This window comes from Pristiophorus japonicus, chromosome 20 (assembly GCF_044704955.1).
Source record: "Pristiophorus japonicus isolate sPriJap1 chromosome 20, sPriJap1.hap1, whole genome shotgun sequence".
In the NCBI taxonomy this organism is placed as follows: domain Eukaryota; kingdom Metazoa; phylum Chordata; class Chondrichthyes; family Pristiophoridae; genus Pristiophorus; species Pristiophorus japonicus.
In genome coordinates this window covers 68,127,334-68,149,296 of record NC_091996.1, presented here as the reverse complement: position 1 = coordinate 68,149,296, position 21,963 = coordinate 68,127,334, and the positions used below count along the sequence as shown (strand labels likewise).

Sequence of the window (21,963 nt, the reverse complement as noted above, 5' to 3'; positions counted from 1 at the left end):
AGCAGGCAGTGACTAGTGGGGTGTCGTAGGGCTCAGTGCTGGGACCCCAGCTATTTACAATATACATTAATGATTTAGATGAAGGAATTGAGTGTAATATCTCCAAGTTTGCTGATTACACTAAACTGGGTGGCGGTGTGAGCTGTGAGGATGCTAAGAGGCTGCAGGATGACTTGGACAGGTTATGTGAGTGGGCAAATGCATGGCAGATGCAGTATAATGTGGATAAATGTGAGGTTATCCACTTTGGGGACAAAAACATGAAGGCAGAATATTATCTGAATGGCAGCAGATTAGGAAAAGGGGAGGTGCAACGAGACCTGGGCGTCATGGTACATCAGTTATTGAAAGTTGGCATGCAGGTACAGCAGGTGGTGAAGAAGGCAAATGATATGTTGGCCTTCATAGCTAGGGGATTTGAGTGTAGGAGCAGGGAGGTCTTACTGCAGTTGTATAGGGCCTTGGTGAGGCCTCACCTGGAATATTGTGTTCAGTTTTGGTCTCCTAATCTGAGGAAGGACGTTCTTGCTATTGAGAGAGTGCAGCAAAGGTTCACGAGACTGATTGCAGGGATGGTAGGACTGACATATGAGGAGAGACTGAATAGACTGGGCCTGTATTCACTGGAGTTTAGAAGAATGAGAGGGCATCTCATAGAAACATATAAAATTCTGACGGGACTGGACAGGTTAGATACGGGAAGAATGTTCCCGATGTTGGGGAAGTCCAGAACCAGAGGACACAGCCTAATGATAAGGGATAGGCCATTTAGGACTGAGTTGAGGAGAAACTTCTTCACTCAGAGAGTTGTTAACCTGTGGAATTCCCGACCGCAGAGAGTTGTTGATGCCAGTTCATTGAATATATTCAAGAGGGAGTTAGATATGGCCCTTACGGCTAAAGGGATCAAGGAGTATGGAGAGAAAGCAGGAAAGGGGTACTGAGGTGAATGATCAGCCATGATCTTATTGAATGGTGGTGCAGGCTCGAAGGGCCGAATGGCCTACTCCTGCACCTATTTTCTGTTTTTATGTTTCTTAGTTTCTATTAACGATTGATGGCGGACTCTGGGTCATTTGAGGTCGGGCAGCAGCAGCCGGCGCGTACGTTCTGCTATGTACATTTCTGCTCGAAACCGACGTTACTTCCTGTGCAGCAGCTGCCAAGTCCATGGCAACATGGGTGGCTCTGCTGCACAGGAGGGCAGGAAAAAGAGTGGGAGAGCTGTGGTGGTAGGGGATTCTATTGTAAGGGGAATAGATAGGCGCTTCTGCGGCCACAATCGAGACTCCAGGATGGTATGTTGCCTCCCTGGTTCAAGGGTCAAGGATGTCTAGGAGCGGTTGCAGGACATCTTGGAGCGGGAGGATGAACAGCCAGTTGTAATGGTGCATATAGGTACCAACAATATCGGTAAAAAATGGGCTGAGGTTCTACAAGATGAATTATGGAGCCAGGAGTTAAATTAAAAAGTAGGACCTCAAAGGTAATAATCTCAGGATTGCTACCAGTGCCATGTGCTAGTCAGAGTAGGAATCGCAGGATAGCTCAGATGAATACGTTGCTTGAGGAGTGGTGCAGAAGGGAGGGATTCAAATTCCTGGGACATTGGAACTGGTCCTGGGGGAGGTGGGACCAATGCAAACCAGACGGTCTGCACCTGGGCAGGACAGGAACCAATGTCCTTGGAGGAGTGTTTGATAGTGCTGTTGGGGAGGAGCTAAACTAATATGGCAGGGGGATGGGAACCTATGCAGGGAGACAGAGGGAAGTAAAATGGGGGCAGAAGCAAAAGATAGAAAGAAGAAAAGTAAAAGTGGAGGGCAGAGAAACCCAAGGCAAGAATCAAAAAGGGCCACATTACAGCAAAATTCCAAGAGGGCAAAATGTGTTAAAAAGACAAGCCTGAAGGCTCTGTGCCTCAATGTGAGGAATATTCGTAATAAGGTGGACGAATTAACTGCACAGGCAGCAATTAATGAATATGATATAATTAGCATCACGGAGACATGGCTCCAGGCTGGAAACTCAACATCCAGGGGTATTCAACATCAGGAAGGATAGACAGAAAGAAAAAGGAGGTGCGGTAGATTTGCTGGTTAAAGAGGAAATTAACATAATAATAAGGAGGGACATTAGCTTGGGTGATGTGGAATCTGTATGGGTGGAGCTGCGGAATACCAAAGGGCAGAAAACGCTCGTGGGAGTTGTGTACAGACCACCAAACAGTAGTAGTGAGGTTGGGGACAGCATCAAACAAGAAATTAGGGACGCGTGCAATAAAGGTACAGCAGTTATCATGGGCGACTTTAATCTACATATAGAGTGGGCTAACCAAACTGGTAGCAATACGGTGGAGGAGGATTTCCTGGAATGTATTAGGGATGGATTTCTAGACCATGTCTAAATCTGTTGAGGAACCAACTAGAGGGCTGGCCATCCTAGACTGGGTGATGTGTAATGAGAAATGACTAATTATCAAACTTGTTGTGTGAGGCCACTTGGGGAAGAGTGACCATAACTTGATAGAATTCTTTATTAAGATGGAGAGTGACAATGTTAATTCAGAGACTAAACTTAAGGAAAGGTAACTTTGATGGTATGAGACGTGAATTGGCTAGAATAGACTGGCAAATGATACTTAATGGGTTGACGGTGGATAGGCAATGGCAAACATTTAAAGATCACATGGATGAACTTCAACAATTGTACATCCCTGTCTGGAGTAAAAATAAAATGGGGAACGTGGCTCAACCGTGGCTAACAAGGGAAATTAAGGATAGTGTTAAATCCAAGGAAGAGGCATATAAATTGGCTCGAAAAAGCAGCAAACCTGAGGACTGGGAGAAATTTAGAATTCAGCAGAGGAGGACAAAGGGTTTAATTAGGAGGGGGAAATTAGAATATGAGAGGAAGCTTGCTGGGAACATAAAAACTGACTGCAAAAGCTTCTTTAGATATGTGAAGAGAAAAAGATTAGTGAAGACAAATGTAGGTCTCTTGCAGTCAACTTCAGGTGAATTTATAATGGGGAACAAAGAAATGGCAGACCAGTTGAAGAAATACTTTGGTTCTGTCTTCACAAAGGAAGACACAAATAACCTTCCGAAAGTACTAGGGGACCGAGGTTCTAGTGAGAAGGAGGAACTGAAAGATATTCTTATTAGGCGGGAAATTGTGTTAGGGAAATTGACGGGATTGAAGGCCGATGAATCGTTGGGACCTGATAGTCTGCATCCCAGAGTACATAAGGAAGTGGCCATAGAAATAGTGGATAGCATTGGTGATCATTTTCCAACAGTCTATCGACTATGGATCAGTTCCTATGGACTGGAGGGTAGCTAATGTAACACCACTTTTTAAAAAAGGAGGGAGAGAGAAAATGGGTAATTATAGACCAATTAGCCTGAATCAGTAGTGAGGAAAATGTTGGAATCAATTATTAAAGATGAAGTAGCAGCGCATTTGGAAAGCAGTGACAGGATCGGTCCAAGTCAGCATGAATTTATGAAAGGGAAATCATGCTTGAAAATCTTCAGAAATTTTTTGAGGATGTAACTAGTAGAGTGGATGTGGTGTATTTAGACTTTCAAAAGGCTTTTGACAAGGTCCCACACAAGAGATTGGTGTGCAAAATCAAAGCACATGGTTTTGGGGGTAATGTGCTGATGTGGATAGAGAACTGGTTGGCAGACAGGAAGCGGAGAGTTGGGATAAACGGGTCCTTTTCAGAATGGCAGGCAGTGACTAGTGGGGTGCCGCAGGGCTCAGTGCTGGGACCCCAGCTATTTACAATATACATTAATGATTTAGATGAAGGAATTGAGTGTAATATCTCCAAGTTTGCAGATGACACTAAACTGGGTAGCGGTGTGAGCTGTGAGGAGGACGCTAAGAGGCTGCAGAATGACTTGGACAGGTTATGTGAGTGGGCAAATGCATGGCAGATGCAGTATAATGTGGATAAATGTGAGGTTATCCACTTTGGGGGCAAAAACACGAAGGCAGAATATTATCTGAATGGAGGCAGATTAGGAAAAGGGGAGGTGAAACGAGACCTGGGTGTCATGGTACATCAGTTGTTGAAAGTTGGCTTGCAGGTAGACCAGGCGGTGAAGAAGGCAAATGGTATGTTGGCCTACATAGCTAGGAGATTTGAGTATTGGAGCAGGGAGGTCTTACTGCAGTTGTATAGGGCCTTGGTGAGGCCTCACCTGGAATATTGTGTTCAGTTTTGGTCTCTTAATCTGAGGAAGGACATTATTGCTATTGAGGGAGTGCAGCAAAGTTTCACCAGACTGATTCCCGGGATGGCAGGATTGACATATGAGGAGAGACTGGATCGACTGGGCCTGTATTTACTGGAGTTTAGAAGAATGAGAGGGGATCTCATAGAAACATATAAATTTCTGATGGGGCTGGACAGGCTAGATGCAGGAAGAATGTTCCCGATGTTGAGGAAGTCCAGAACCAGGGGACACAGTCTAAGGATAAGGGGTAGGCCATTTAGGACTGAGATGAGGAGAAACTTCTTCACTCAGAGAGTTGTTAACCTGTGGAATTCCATACCGCAGAGAGTTGTTGATGCCAGTTCATTGGATATATTCAAGAGGGAGTTAGATGTGGCCCTTACGGCTAATGGGATCAATGGATGTGGCGAGAAAGCAGGAAAGAGGTATTGAGGGAATGATCAGCCATGATCTTATTGAATGGCGGTGCAGGCTCGAAGGTCAAATGGCCTACTCATGCACCTATTATCTATGTTTCTATTTTTCTATGCACAGTATTGGCCGAAACTTCTTTACTCTGCGAAATCTGTTTGGTGTTATTGCTGATGGACATAAATGCCTGGGCTATCCTTCTGGCTTTACTTAGATTCGGAGTTTCTACAGTCAACAATTTGGATTGTCTCATGGCCAATGCCCTGTACAAAAAATCTCTCAGCATTTGTTCTCGGAATCCCTCAAACTCACAATGTCCTGCGAGGCGTCTTAGTTCGGCGACATAGCTCGCTACTTCCTGGCCCTCCAACCGTTGAGACGTGTAGAACCGATATCTCGCCATCAAAGCGCTTTCCTTAGGATTAGCTGCTCCCGGACCAACGTACACAATTCTTCATTGGATTTCTCTGTTGGTTTTGCCGGAGCTAGGAGATTCTTCATGGGGCCATAGATTGTTGCCCCACAGACGGTTAGGAGGATCGCCCTTCGTTTGGTAGCGTTCTCGTCCTCTTCCAGCTCGTTGGCCACGAAGTATTGGTCGAGTCGCTCCACGAAGGCCTCCCAATTGTTCCCTTCTGAGAACTTCTCCAGGATACTGATTGTTCTTTGCATTTTCGCGCGGTTGTTCGTTACCTCGTCGCCAATTAGTACACTCTTAATAAAGGATGAAACTGAGTACTGTGTACAATGAGCAAGTGTGACCTTAGCTCCTTTAATAAGACTCCAGAGTGCAGGTACCTTGTGGGTGGCCTGCTTATATACCGTGCTCCCAAGGGATGCTGGAATCCCTTGGGACTCCAACAGGTGGGCCCTCTGATGGTCAGGTGTTATACAGGTTACAAGGGGTTAAATACATAACAGTTATCAGAGACTGACAAGCCACCGAGAGCACATAGTTATGACAGACTGACACTCGACGCAGAGAACACAATTACAAGAGACTGACACTCCATCAGAGAACACGGTTACCACAGATTGAAACTCCACCCAGAGAACACAGCAACTATAGACTGATACGGCTCCCAGGGAACACAGCTATTAAAGACTGGCACTCCACCAGAGGACACAGTTACCAGTAACTGACCCTCCAATCAGGGGACGCAGTTATCAGAGACTAACTCTCCACAAAGGAAACATAGTTACGAGCCTGACACTCCCCCAAGGGAACACCTTTACAAGAGTCTGGTACTCCACCCGTGGAACACAATTACCAGAAACTGACACGCCACTGAGAGAACACAGTTACCAAACAGTGGCTCTCCACTGTGAGGACACAGTTAGGAGAGACTGATACTCCAGACATGGAACACAGTTACCAAAGTCTGACACTCCACCCAGGTAGCACAGTTACCAAAAACCTACACTTAACCGTGAGAACACAGTCATCAGAGACTGACACAGCACCCAGAGAACGCAGTTACCAAATTGACTCTCCAACAGGGAACACAGTTACCAGACTGACACAGTACCCAGGGAACATAGTTATCGGATATTGACACTCCATCCAGGAAACAGTTAACAGAGATGGACACTCCACCCTGGGAACAAAATTACATTAGACTGACATTCCACCCAGGGAACATTGTTACCAGATGCTGACACTCCACCCAGGGAACACACTTACCAGAGACTGATACTCCACCCTGATAACAGATATCGGAGACATACACTCCACCCAGGGAACAAAGATACCAGAGACTGACACTCCAACCAAAGATACCAAAGACTGATACGACACGCAGGGAACATAGTCATCGGAGATTGACACTTCACCAGGGAACACAGATACCAGACTGACTCTCCACCCAGGGCAGAGTTACCAGAGACTGACACTCCACCCAGGGAACAAAGTTATCAAAGACTAACACTCCATCCAGGAAACACAGTTACCAGACTGACTCTCCATCCAGGGCAGAGTTACCAGAGACTGACACTCCACCCAGGGAACAAAGTTATCAAAGACTGACACTCCATCCAGGAAACACAGTTACCAGACTGACACTTCACCCAAGGAATACAGTTACTAGACTGACACTGCACCCAGGGAACACAGTAACCAGACTGACACTTCACCCAAGGAATACAGTTACTAGACTGACACTGCACCCAGGGAACACAGTAACCAGACTCTGGCACTCCACCCAGAATGCTGAAAAATTGCACCAATGGTAACTTCTCGCTAACCACAAAAACATCTTTTGTATGATGGTTGGTAGCTGTGTCAAATTTCTTGTGCAATCAGGATTGCAGCAAATTGGGCACAGGGAGCTCCCTCCACTTCTTATTTCAGAATCCACACTGCGAATTACCGAGGCTCTGTAGTAGAAGTGTAGCTCCATAAAATTTACCATGCTTTGATCAAATATATGTTTTAATAGTGTTAAAAATAAACTTACCTTAATGGACAGGATTTTTAATATAAAAGTTAGTCATAACATTTATTTTTTCTATCTTTTAAAACTCTTACACTGGTAAAAGCCGGCCTTACGCCTGCTTTTATCAGGCGTAAGAGTTTTAAGGACATTCGCTGGGCAGGAGTTGGGCAATAGCAGAGGCCCTTTACTTTAGCAAATTTTGACAGGTCGCAAGTGCCGGGTTTAGGCGCATGCGCACTGCCTGCCTGTACCCGGAACATGCGGTGCCTCTTTGGGTGTGACCGCACATCGTACACACCCGGAGAGGCCGCAATTTATGACCCATTACCTCTGGGGTTATCATGAGCGGCCAAGGCGCCTGCCTGAATTAGGTGGGAGTGTCATGAATCTACGTAAATTGGGGTCCTATGATCTACATTGGACCTCGATGCAATTTTAATGGCCAACTGGGAGGAGTGTGTGCCAGGAATGCTCCACTCAGTTTAATCTGCAAGAGCAGGTGGCCCAAAAAGATAAACGTAGAGCCAGGTGGAGCAGGAGTGGGCCACTGCAACCCTGGGCTACCCCCTCCGCGATTGTGCACTCTCTGGACTGAACGTTCTGCTGGCCCAGAGCTAGTGATCTGTAGCGGGACTGCTGCTCATCTTGTGCAGCTTACTGGATATATGTTAATGAGGCTGGTCCCTCGAAATGGAACCGGCGTACCACTGCCAGTATTGAACGGCTGGCATGCTCGGTCCATCAGACGGCTGCTGGTGTTGAGCAGCTGGTCTGCTTTATCCACCAGACAGCTGTCAGTCATCATCATCATAGGTGGTCCCTCGAACGAGGATGATTTGCTTCCACATGGGTTCACAGATGTTTCATTGAAGGACCCAATATTCCAGTCCTGAACTCCAATTGAAGGGGCGGAAGATGCTTGTGCGTGGATTTTTTTAACATGTGGTGACCACACGGGCTTGACAGAGCTAGGCCTTTATCCAGTGGCAGGGGTTAACCAGGATGACTGGAGACCTGCTCTGTTGCACGAACCTATTGCGCACACATATCGCAGTGTGGGTTGGCCCGTGTTGCCCCTGGGCCCTCGGCTTACCAGGGCCCCGTACCCTATTTTGCCACACCTCCGCCACGATCTCTCGTTGCACTGCCACGGTCTCTCGCCGCTCCTTCGTCACAAACATTCACTGCACCTCCGCCACGATATCTCACTGTTCCTCTGCCACGATCTCTCGCCGCACCTCCTCCACGATCTCTCGTCGCATCTCTGTCACGATCTCTCGCCGCTCATCCACCCCGACCTTCCCGCTCCTCCGCTGTACCTGGGCCCCGCCGATACTCCTGCCCATGCTCCAAACGGCAACTGGGTTTTGAGGACGTCACCCAGTCGCCCACTTCGAAGCCGTCGCACACTTGTAACAGCTCGCACTGGAAGCGGCAGTGGTATGCTCTTTTATCCTCCCGACCTGCGGTGACGTCCTCTCGCAGGTTAAAATACATCCATTTTGAATGACAGAGGTTTATCATCTTTCAAAAAACAGCTGTAAGTATTGAACGGCTGGCCTGCACATTCCGCCAGATGGCTGCTGGTATTGAGCGTTTGGTTTGCATGTTCCACCAGACGACTGCTAGTATTGAGCAACTGGTCTACATGTTCCAAGATTAATATCCCCCCAAAAGAATTTGCATTTATATTGCACCTGCCACATCTTCAAGACATCCCATAGTCTTTTAAAGCCAATCAATTACTTTTTTTAAAGTGTAGTCACCATTGCATTGTAGGAAAATGCAGTAGTCAATTCATGCACAGAAAGCTCCCAGAAAAACAATGAGACAAATGACCAGTTAATCTATTTTTATGGTGTTGATTGAGGAATTAATGTTGTCCAGGACACCAAGAGAACGCTCAGCTCTTCTTTGAATAGAGTTATGGGTTCTTTCACATCCACCTCAAAGGGCACATAGGGTCTTGGTTGAAGATCTGACCTGAAAGTTGGCACCTCTAACAATCTCCCTCAATACTTTGCTGAAGTATCAGCCTAGATTACATGCCAAATCTTCAAGTAGGGTGTGAACCCACAACCTTCTGACAGTGGCAAGAGTGCGAGCACTGAACCAAACCTTACACTTTTAGAGAGTTATCAGATAGTTTGGAAAGAACACATGATCAGAAGTAGCTCAACATTGTACTTGGAGGCTTCAGTAGCCTTTTCATTTGCTGCTTCACATCAAGGTGTGATTATACTTCAGTATCCAAAATCACAGACCTGCAAAGTGCACTTCCCATCCTGATTGTAGTTTAGCTCCCTCTCAGCACCGCTCAGTATCTCTACAATTCAATTGAGCCAATAGCTGAAAAGATCCCTTTTATTATATTAACTCAAGGCATGCAAAAACAGTCCATAGTGGGGGAATGCGGGGGGTGGAGGGGCATTTTAACCCTATCCACCTGGGCGTAACCGGCCAGGTGGGCAGTTAAAATGTCCCGGGTAACTTCATCCACCTGGAACCAGCCAACGACAAATTTAATTGAGGTATCTGGATGGATAACTAAAGGTCCTGCATGGAATATGCAAATTGTAATCTGATGATGTCAATCAGACCACAGCCATATTTTAACTGTAGCCTGAGCCAGAAAGTTGCTGTGGTTTTGCCACCAAGCTGAAGAGAGTCGGGACTTGCCCGAAAGGTGAATTGCCCCAAATGGATAAGTTCTTTCCTTTCTGGGGCCAGGAGGAGCAGGAGTGCTCCCCTGTGCCCCCAAAGAAAGTTACGACCTTCCCTGCATCAGACTCACTTCCCCTTCCCTCTCCGGAGGCCGGCAGCTGCTTTCCCCCAACTTCCCACCCATTCCAGGCAGGAAGTGATCCATAAAATATCCTGGGCCTTCGTTCAGCTGCAACGGTTGACTTTCTAACTCACCGCTCCTCCCCACCAGCCGCCTGCCTGAAACCCCCAGGATTAATAAATTGATGCGAGGCCTACTTGTTCCTGCTTACATTGCAGAGGTTCGTGATGTATTCAGATCAGGTACTCTATTTCGCATCATGTTCTCATCTCCGTGAAACCTACATAGCAAAGCAGAATGAATTTAAAACAAGAAAACTGCAAGCACCCTTTGGTTATTTTGTACATTACAGGCCGACTTTTATCAAATATTTTGTCATTTTATCTATGGTATATAATTGGAAGCAGTGCAGGGCTATGGAAGACAGCAAGGCAGTGGGATTAGATTTGAATTGCTCCAGCAACGAGCTGCCACAGATGTGTTGGAGAGGTATGGTCACCTTCTGTGGTTCTCATTAGACTGGTGGTAATATCCTTTCAGTGTGTTATTCTAGTACTCTTCGCTGTGTTTTTTCTATCTGTTAAGATTTGTCTTTGCAATGGTTGCACTGTGGAGATCTGCACTTTGGCTCCCATTACATTTGAGCATTCTCTGATCTCTGCACAGATGGATTGTCCCAGCAGCTGATGCTAACCCTGCCATTCCATCACAGCATCTAGTCACATTCTTCTTTGTCTGCCTCTTGATTAGTTACCATTAACTGTTGAGGCAGTCACAACTCCAACAACATTCTATTTTTATTTTGTTCCGGGATGCGGGCGTCGCTGGCAAAGCCAGCATTTATTGCTCATCCTTAATTGAGCTTGAACCGCCTTTTTGAACTGCTGCAGTCCGTGTGGTGAAGGTACTCCCATAGTGCTGTTAGGGAGGGAGTTCCAGGATTTTGGCCCACCGACATTGAAGGAACAGCGATATATTTCCAAGTCAGGATGGTGTGTAACTTGGAGGGGAACTTGCAGGTGATGGTGCTCCCATGCGCTTGCTGCCCTTGTCTTTCTAGATGGTAAAGGTCACGGGTTTGGGAGATGTTGCCGAAGAAGCCATGGCGAGTTGCTGCAGTGCATCTTGTAGATAGTGCACACTGCAGCCACGGTGTTCCAGTGGTGGAGGGAGTGAATGTTTAAGGTGGTAGATGGGTGCCAATCAAACAGGCTGCTTTGTCCTGGATGGTGTCAAGCTTCTTGAGTGTTGCTGGAGCTGCAATCATCCAGACAAGTGGAAAGTATTCCATCACACTCCTGAATTGTGCTTTGTAGATGGTAGAAAGGCTTTGGGGAGTCAGGAGGCATGTTACTAGCCACAGAATACCCAGCCTCTGACCCACTCTTGTTTCCACAGTATCTACGTGGCTGGTCCAGTTAAGTTTCTGGTCATTGGTAACCCCCAGGATGTTGATGTTGGGAGATTTGGCGATGGTAGTGCTGTTGAATATCAAGGGGAAGTGGTTAGTTTTTACTTGTTGGAGATAGTCATTGCCTGGCACTTGCGTGTTACTTACCACTTATCAGCCCAAGCCTGAGCGTCGTCAAGATCTTGCTGCATGCAGACATGGACTGCTTCATTTTCTGAGGAGTTGCAAATGGAACTAAACACTGCAATCATCAGCGAACATCCCCACTTCTGACTTTATGATGGTGGGGAGGTCATTGATGAAGCAGCTGAAGATGGTTGGGCCTAGGACACAGCCCTGAGGGACTCCTGCAGAAATGTCCTGGGGCTGGGATGATTGACCTCCAACAACCACAATCATCTTCCTTTGTGCTAGGCATGACTGGGTGGCGGTGTGAGCTGTGAAACGGATGCTAAGAAACTGCAGGGTGACTTGGATAGGTTAGGTGGGTGGGCAAATGCATGGCAGATGCAGTATAATGTGGATAAATGTGAGGTTATCCACTTTGGTGGCAAAAAAAGAAAGACAGAATATTATCTGAATGGTGACAGATTAGGAAAAGGGGAGGTGCAACAAGACCTGGGTGTCATGGTAATCAGTCATTGAAGTTTGGCATGCAGGTACAGCAGGTGGTGAAGAAGGCAAATGGCATGTTGGCCTTCATAACTAGAGGATTTGAGTATAGGAGCAGGGAAGTCTTACTGCAGTTGTACAGAGCCTTCGTGAGGCCACACCTGGAATATTGTTTTCAGTTTTGGTCCCCTAACCTGAGGAAGGACTTTCTTGCTATTGAGGGAGTACAGCGAAGGTTCACCAGATTGATTCCTGGGATGGCAGGACTGACATATGAGGAGCGACTGGATCAACTGGGCTTGTATCCACTGGAGTTTAGAAGAATGAGAGGGGATCTCATAGAAAATTATAAAATTCTGATGGGATTGGACAGGTTAGAGACAGGAAGATCGTTCCCGTTGCTGAGGAGTTCCAGAACCAGGGATCACAGTCTAAGAATAAGGGGTAAGCCATTTAGGACCGAGATGAAGAGAAACTTCTTCACTCAGAAAGTGGCTAACCTGTGGAATTCTCTACTGCAGAAAGTTGTTGAGGCCACTTTGTTAGATATATTCAAAAGGGAGTTAGATATGGCCCTTACGGCCAAAGGCATCAAGGGGTATGGAGAGAAAGCAGGATAGGGGTACTGAGGTGAATGATCAGCCATGATCTTATTGAATGGCGGTGTCGGCTCGAAGGGCCAAATGGCCTGCTCCTGCACCTAATTTCTATGTTTCTATGTTACTCCAGCCAGTGGAGAGTTTTCCGCCTGATTCCCATTGACTTCAGTTGTACTAGGGCTCCTTCATACCACACTTGATCAAATATTGCCTTGATGTCAAGGGCAGTCACTCTCATCTCACCTCTGGAATTAAACTCTTTTGTCCATGTTTGGACCAAGGCTGTAATGAGGTCTGGAGCCGAGTGGTCCTGGTGGAGCATCAGTGAGCAGGTTATTGGTGAGTACGTGCTGCTTGATAGCACTGTCGACAACACCTTGCATCATTTTGCTGATGACTGATGGAGCAGTAATTGGTTGGATTAGATTTGCCCTGCTTTTTGTGGATAGGACACACTTGGGAAATTTTCTACATCGTTGAGTAGATGCCAGTCTTGCAACTGTACTGGAACAACTTAGCTAGAGGCACAGCTAGTTTTGGAGCACAAGTCTTCAGCACGACAACCAGGATGTTGGCGGGGCTCATAGCCTTTGCTGTGTCCAGTGCACTCAGCCATTTCTTGATATCACGTGGAGTGAATAGAATTGGCTGAAGACTAGCTTCTGTGAGGGTGGGGACCTCAGGGGAAGGCCGATATGAATTATCCACTTGCCACTTCTGGCTGAAGATAGTTGCAAATGCTTGCATGTTGGGCCCATCATCATTGAGGATCGGGATGTTCGTGGAGCCTCCTCCTCCTGTTAGTTGTTTAAATGTCCACCACCATTCACGACTGGATGTAGCAGGACTGCAAAGCTTTGATCTGATCCATTGATTGTGGGATTGCTTAGCTCTTTTTATACATGCTGCTTCTGCTGTTTAGCGTGCATGTAATCCTGTGTTGTAACTACCTCAGTATGGCACCTCATTTTTAGATATGCCTGGTGCTGCTTCTGGCATATGCTTCTGCACTCTTCATTGAACGAGGGTTGGTCCCCTGGCTTGATAGCAATGATACAGTGAGGGAGATGCCGGGCCATGAGGTTACAGATTGTGGTGGAATACAATTCTGCTGCTGCTGCTGATTGCCCACAGCGCCTCATGGATGCCCAGTTTTGAGCTGCTAGATCTGTTCTAAATCTATCCCATTTAGCACAGTGATAGTGCCACACAATACATTGGAGGTGTCTTCAGTGTGAAGACGGAACTTCATCTCCACAAGGACTATGCGGTGATCACTGCTATTAATGCTGTCATGGACAGATGTATCTGTGTGACTTCCCAATAATATGCCCTCACTCTCAATGTTCTCATCATAATCAGCCTTGTCACTTCTCTAAGTCAAAGACCATCTTAAAAGTAATTCTTCTTGTCCAGGTAATTTTGAGCATGTGTTTGTAGTACAATAACTCAAACACCTCCAGTCACTTTCATACTTCTAAGGACAAATCTAAACTAAGGATAATTCAAGATGGTGTGATTATGTAGAATTGATCATCTTGATTTGTTTCAATCTGTGACCTAGATTGGAGCTCTGATTGCCATCCAGTGACTCCCACTGGGAACATCACAGGTGTAAATATTGGGCGATTGTGGGATCAGATAATGCCACCATGCCCACCATTACTGAATAGTCAGCTGTTTGGGCTCACATCTGAAGAATGGTTACTTAGTCAAAGTATTTGAAGGTTTCCAGAGCTTGGAGAATTGTACCCCAGGAAGAATCTGTGCCATGAGGAGTCCAAAAACTGGGACAAAAGGTTAAGAAAATTAGGCTCCATTTTTGGGTTTATAGGAGACCCGATGCATGTAGGTGTTGGCAATCTGGTCCATTATTGCTGAGCTGATCAAGTGATGATATACAATCCACCACAATACTAACTTAAGCCATCCCATCATAAATCATAAGTGATAAACGTATAATAACCTTGATAACCATGTAACTTTTACCATTTTGTCAAACAAAATCTAAAATAGCAACTCTAAAGTGCCAATACTAACTGAGAGACACACTGAGAGCTGGGGGTGGCGGAGGTGTGGAGTTCAATATCGCGTGGGAAATCTAGAAATATGTTTAGTGCGTCTGTCAGTGGCTTTTTAACTCATCTACCTCATTATCATTTTACTTGTGGTCGTGGACTAAGATTCCTCCAGAGGTGGCGGTACAGTGGTATACAGTCGGGAGGGAGTCCTGAACATTGACTTCGGACCTCATGAAGTCTCATGGCATCAGGTGAAACATGGGAAAAGAGATCATGCTACAACTTTATAAATCACTGGTTAAGCCTCAGCTGGAGAATTGTGGACAATTCTGGGCAACACACTTCAGGAAAGATGTAAAGACCTTAGAAAGGGTACCGACAAGGTTAACAAGGATATTACCAGGGATGGGGGGCTTCAGTTATGAGGAGAGGTTGGAAAAGTTAGGACTGTTCTCCTTGGAACAGAGAAGATTAAGAGGTGTCCTGACAGAGGATTTCAAGACAATGAGAGGTTTTGATAGAGTAGATAGAGAAAAACTATTCCCTCTGGCGAACGGGTCAATAACTAGAGGTCGTAGATTCAAAATCATTGGTAAAAGATCTAGAGGGAAGACGAGAAGAAACTTTTTCACTCAGAAAGTTGTTGGGATCTGGAATGTTCTATCTGAAAAGGTGGTGGCAGCTGATTCTATAAATAATATTAAAAGGGAGTTGGACAGGTACTTGAGGATGAGGAACTTGCAGGGTTACAGACAAAAAACAGGGATATGGGACTAAGCATGATACGCATTCAAAGATGCAGCACAAGCAAGATGGGCTGAATGGCCTCCTTCTGTGCTGTAAGTTTCTATGATACTCTTAAACCTTCTGCTGAATACTACCTACTGCCCTGCCTCAGCTGATGAATCAGTACTCCTCCATGATAAACACTACTGAAAGGGCACAGAATGTACTCTGGGTGGTGGACTTCAAATTAGTCGTACCACCACTGACTGAGCTGACTGAGTCCTGAAGGACAGACTGGGTTTGCAGCAAGTGATGAGAGAACCAACACAAAGAAATAACCTACTTGACGTTGTCCTCACCAATTTACCCGGTGCAGATGTATCTGTCCATATAGTATTGATAGGACTGACCATCGCACAGTTTTTGTGGACACCAAGTCCCATCTTCACACTGAGGACACCATCCATCGTGTCATGTGGCACTACCACTGTGCTAAGTGGGATAGATTAAGAACAGATCTAGCAGCTCAAAACTGGGCATCCATGAGGCTTTACAGCCATCATCAGCAGCTGAATTGTATTCCACCACAATCTGTAACCTCATGGCCTGGTACATTCATTGCTCCTCCATCACCATCAAGCCAGCCAACCAATCATGGTTTAATGAGGAATGTAGAAGAGCATGCCAGGAGTAGAATCAGGCATGCCTGAAAATTATGTGCCAGCCTGGTGAAGCTATAACATGCAAAACAGCAGACACGGCATGCTATAGAGAGGGCTAAGCGATCCCACAACTAACAGATCAGATCAAAGCTCTGCAGTCCTGCTACATTCAGGTACAAATGATTATGGAAAGTTATGCAACTCACAGAAGGAGGTGGCTCATAGAAACATAGAAAATAGGTGCAGGAGTAGGCCATTCGGCTCTTCGAGCCTGCACTAGCATTCAATATGATCATGGCTGATCATGCAACTTCAGTACCCCATTCCTGCTTTCTCTCTATACCCCTTGATCCCTTTAGCCATAAGGGCCACATCTAACTCCCTTTTGAATATATCTAACAAACTGACCTCAACAATTTCTGTGGTAGAGAATTCCACAGGTTCACAATTCTCTGAGTGAAGAAGTTTCTCCTCATCTCGGTCCTAAATGGCTTACCCAATGTCCTTAGACTGTGACTACTGGTTCTGGACTTCCCCAACATCAGAAACATTCTTCCTGCATCTAACCTGTGAAATCCCGTCAGAATTGTATATGTTTCTAAGAGATCCCCTCTCATTCTTCTAAATTCCAGTGAATATAAGCCTAGTTGATCCAATCTTTCTTCATATGTCAGTCCTGCCATCCCTGGAATCAGTCTGGTGAACCTTCGCTCAACTCCCTCAATAGCAAGAATGTCCTTCCTCAGATTAGGAGATCAAAACTGTACACAATATTCAAGGTGTGTCCTCACCAAGGCTCTGTACAACTGCAGTAAGACCTCCCTGCTCCTATACTCAAATCCTCTCGCTATGAAGGCCAACATGCCATTTGCCTTCTTCACCGCCTGCTGTACCTGCATGCCAACTTTCAATGACTGATGTAACAGGACATCCAGATCTCATTGCAACTCCCCTTTTCCTAATCTGTCACCATTCAGATAATATTCTGCCTTCCTGTTTTTGCCACCAAAGTGGAAACCTCACATTTATCTACATTATACTGCATCTGCCATGCATTTGCCCACTCACCTAACCAAGTCATCCTGCAGCCTCTTAGCATCCTCCTCATAGCTCACACTGCCACCCAGCTTAGTGTCATCTGCAAACTTGGAGATATTACATTCAATTCCTTCATCTAAATCATTAATGTATATTGTAAATAGCTGGAGTCCCAGCACTGAACCTTGCGGTACCCTACTAGTCACTGCCTGCCATTCTGAAAAAGATCCGTTTATTCCTAATCTTTGCTTCCTGTCTGTCAACTAGTTCTCTATCCACATCAATACATTACCCCCAGTACCAGGTGCTTTAATTTTGCACACTAATCTCTTGTGCGGGACCTTGTTAAAAGCCTTTAGAAAGTCCAAATACACCACATCCATTGGTTCTCCCTTGTCCACTGTACTAGTTACATCCTCAAAAAATTCCAGAAGATTTGTCAAGCACGATTTCCCTTTCATATATCCACGCTGACTTGGACCGATCCTGTCACTGCTTTCCAAATGCGCTGCTATTTCATCCTTAATAATTGATTCCAACATTTTCCCCACTAACGATGTCAGGTTAACCGGTCTATAATTCCGGTCTATATTTCTCTCTCCCTCCTTTTTTAAAAAGTGGGGTTACATTAGCTACCCTGCAATCCATAGGAACGGATCCAGAGTCTATAGAATGTTGGAAAATGACCACCAATGCATCCACTATTTCTAAGGCCACTTCCTTAAGTACTCTGGGATGCAGACTATCAGGCCCTGGGGATTTATCAGCCTTCAATCCCATCAATTTCCCGAACACAATTTCCTGACTAATAAGGATTTCCTTCAGTTCCTCCTTCTTGCTACACCCTCAGTCCCCTAGTATTTCCAGAAGGTTATTCGTGTCTTCCTTAGTGAAAACAGAACCAAATTATTTGTTCAATTGGTCTGCCATTTCTTTGTTCCCCATTATAAATTCACCTGAATCCGACTGCAAGGGACCTATGTTTGTCTTCACTAATCTTTTTCATTTCACATAACTATAGAAGCTTTTGCAGGCAGTTTTTGTGATCCCTGCAAGTTTACTCTCATACTTTATTTTCCCCTCCTAATTAAACCCTTTGTCCTCCTCTGCTGAATTCTAAATTTCTCCCAGTCCTCAGGTTTGCTGCTTTTTCTGGCCAATTTATATGCCTCTTCCTTGGATTTAACACTATCCTTAATTTCCCTTGTCAGCCACGGTTGAGCCACCTTCCCCGTTTTATTTTTACGCCAGACAGGGATGTACAATTGTTGAAGTTCATCCATGTGATCTTTAAATGTCTGCCATTGCCTATCCACCGTCAACCCTTTAAGTATCATTTGCCAGTCTACCCTAGCCAGTTCATGTCTCATACCATCGAAGCTCTGTCTAAAACATGCTGCGTCCACTGTTTAGCATACATGTAGTCCTATGTTGTAGCTTCACATGTTGGAAATTTATCAGCCGAGCACGTGAGTGCAATAAACAAGTCTGAAGCATTCGCAGCTATCATCAACCAGAAGTGCCGAATGGTTGATCCATCTCGACCTCCGCCTTAAGTCCCTCCCATCACAGATGCCAGTCTGCTGCGAATTCGATTCACTCTATACGATATCCAGTAATGGCTGAGTGCAATGGACACATCAAAGGTTACAGGTCCCGACAACATCCCAGCTGCAGTGCTGAAGACCTGTGCTCTAGAACAAGCCGCGCCTCTCGCCAAGTTGTTCCAGTACAGCTACAACCCTTGCATCAACCTGACAATGTGGAAAATTGCCCAGCTATGTCCTGTCCACAAAAAGCAGGACAAATCCAACCCGTCCAATTGCGGTCCTATCAGCCTACTCTCAATCATCAGCAAAGTGATGGAAGGAGTCGTCAACAGTCGTCAAGCGTTACTTACCAATAAACCTGCTCACCGACGCTCAGATTGAGTTCTGCCAGGACCACTTGGGTCCAGACCTCATTGCAGCCTTGGTCCAAACATGGACAAAAGAGCTGAATTCCAGAGGTGAGGTGATAGTGATTGCCCTTGTCACCAAGGCAGCATACGACCAAGAGTGGCCCCAAGTTGCCCTAGCAAAACTGAATTCAATGAGGATCGGAGAAAACTCTCCAATGGCTTCAGTCATACCATATGTAGTTGTTGTGATCACCATTGGGACAGGCTCCACATGAACCAGAATGGGACCAGAGTCCTAGCAGAGAGTGGACAAGAGTTTACATGAGTAAGACAGGGAGAGGGATCTGGTGAAAATAACATAAGCCTGAAGATAAAAGAAATAGAAAATGAGAGTAAAGGTCAGATGAAGGTAAGTAATGAAAGTGAGTTGAAAAATGATTAATAAATACATTAGAACATAATAAGGTTTAAAATAACAACAACAACTTGTATTTATATAGTGCCTTTAACATAGTAAAACATCCCAAAGCACTTCACAGGAGTATTATGTCAAAGAATTTGACACTGAGCCAGAGAAGGAGAATTTAGAGCTGGTGACCAAAAGCTTGGTCAAAGAGGTAGGTTTTAAGGAGGAAAGAGAGATAGAGAGGCAGAAAGGTTTAGGCAGGGAATTCCAGAGCTTGGGGCCTAGGCAACAGAAGGCACAGCCACCAGTGGTTGAACGATTACAATCAGGGCTGCTCAAGAGGACAGAATTAGAGGAGCACAGATATCTCGGGAGGCTGTGGGACTGGAGGAGATTATAGAGATAGGGAGGGATGAGGCCATTGAGGGATTTGAAAGCAAAGATGACAGGCATAGCTTAACCAGGAGCCAATGCAGGTCAACGAGCACAGGATTGATGGGTGAACGGGACTTGGTGCAAGTTAGGACACATGCAGCCGAATTTTGGATGACCCCAATTTTACATATGGTAGAACGTGGGAGGCCAGCCAGCGTTAGAATAGTCATGCCTAGCGGTAAAAAAGGCATGGATGAGGGTTTCAGTAGCAGATGAGCTGAGGCAAGGATGGAGATGGGTGATGTCGCGGAGGTAGAAATAGGCGGTCTTAGTTCTGCCGCGGATATGTGGTCGGTAGCTCATTTCGGAGTCAAATGTGACACCAAGGTTGCAAACAGTGTGGTTCAGCCTAGACAGATGTTAGGGAGAGGGATGGAGTCAGTGGCTAGGGAATCGAGTTTGTGGCAGGGACCGAAAACAATGGCTTCGGTCTTCCCAATATTTAATTGGAGAAAATTTCTGCTCATCCAGAACTGGATGTTGGTCAAGCAGTCTGGCAATTTAGAGACTGTGAACGAGAGAAGTGGTGGTGCGGTAGAGCTGGGTGTCATCAGTGTACATGTGGAAAGTGACACTGTGTTTTCAGATGAAGTCGCCAAGGGGTAGCATGTCGACGTGAGAAAGGAGGGGGGGCCATGGATAAATCCCGGGGGGCACCAGAGGTAACGATGAGCGAGCGGGAAAAGAAGCCCTTGCAGGTGATTCTCTGGCTACGATTAGATAGATAAGAATGGAACCAGGCAAGTGCAGTCCCAGCTAGCTGGACGATGGTGGAGAGGCATTGGAGAAGGATGGAGTTGTTAACCGTGTCAAAGGCTGCCAAAGGACGAGGAGGGATAGCTTGCCTACGTCATCGTCATAAAGGATGTCATTTGTTACTTTGCTGAGAGCCATTTCGGTACTGTGGCGGGTGCGGGAGTGGGGGGGTGGGCGGAGTGGGGGGAACCCTGATTGGAGGGATTCAAACATTGAGTTGTGGGAAAGATAGGCATGGATTTGGGAGGTGACAACATGTTCAAGGACTTTGGAGAGGAAAGGGAGGTTGAAGATGGGTCGGTAGTTTGCAAGGACATAAGAACATAACAATTAGGAACAGGAATAGGCCATCTAGCCCCTCGAGCCTGCTCCGCCATTCAAAAAGATCATGGCTGATCTGGCCGTGGACTCAGCTCCACTTACCCGCCCACTTCCCATAATCCTTAATTCCCTTATTGGTTAAAAATCTATCTATCTGTGATTTGAATACATTCAATGAGCTAGCCTCAACTGCTTCCTTGGGCAGAGAATTCCACAGATTCACAACCCTCTGGGAGAAGAAATTCCTTCTCAACTCGGTTTTAAATTGGCTCCCCCGTATTTTGAGGCTGTGCCCCCTAGTTCTAGTCTCCCCTACCAGTGGAAACAACCTCTCTGCCTCGATCTTGTCTATCCCTTTCATTATTTTAAATGTTTCTATAAGATCACCCCTCATCCTTCTGAACTCCAATGAGTAAAGACCCAGTCTACTCAATCTATCATCATAAGGTAACCCCCTCATCTCCGGAATCAGCCTAGTGAATTGTCTCTGTACCCCCTCCAAGGCTAGTATATCCTTCCTTAAGTAAGGTGACCAAAACTGCACGCAGTACTCCAGGTGCGGCCTCACCAATACCCTGTACAGTTGCAGCAAGACCTCCCTGCTTTTGTACTCCATCCCTCTCACAAAAGAAGACCAACATTCCATTCGCCTTCCTGATTACCTGCTGCACCTGCAAACTAACTTTTTGGGATTCATGCACAAGGAACCAATTGTGGAGCTGTAGAGGCGTGTCCTGCTCAGTGAGAGCTGTGAGCAGTGAGGGAAGCAGCTAGCAACTTGAGCTCCTGCCTGGAGAGCCCTGAGACCAGCCCAGGAAGAGAAGGAAGGAAGGGGCTTCACTACAACTTCTAACCAGAGGGAGAGGAGGAGAACAGAAAACTTTGCAACAACTTCATCATTCTGCAAGGAGTTGGAGAGAGGGGGAAAAACCACAACAACATCCAGTGTGGAAGGAGGGAGACTCTACATTTCAACAGGTGGGTGTGGGTGCATTTCCCCAAACAGACTTTGTTGTATCGGTGGGGGGAGGAAAGAAGACCACTGAGGGCCGGAACATCGCGGGGGGTGTGTGTGTGTGTGTGGTAGTGTGCGTGGGGGCCGTGCTTACAACTGGGCCCCCCCCCCACAATTGGAACCCCCCCCACCCCCCCCACATTTGCCTAGCCTGGGATAGCTGGAGCTACCAGGCTGAAG

General features: G+C 46.1%; 1 protein-coding gene across 49 annotated transcripts in view; it reads right to left on the bottom strand.

The window, feature by feature from the left end:
* LOC139232545 (heat shock protein DDB_G0288861-like) overlaps window positions 1–21,963 on the bottom strand; it is a 990,854-nt gene that overhangs the window by 35,908 nt on the left and 932,983 nt on the right. For 47 of the 49 annotated variants that reach the window (XM_070862910.1, XM_070862948.1, XM_070862943.1 and 44 more), the window contains one exon: window positions 10,093–10,161. The exons of the other annotated variants lie outside the window; for them this stretch is intronic. In XM_070862910.1, the coding sequence (XP_070719011.1) occupies window positions 10,093–10,161 (69 nt within the window). Of the gene's footprint in view, window positions 1–10,092; window positions 10,162–21,963 lie in introns of those variants that run through there. 49 annotated transcript variants of the gene reach the window in all.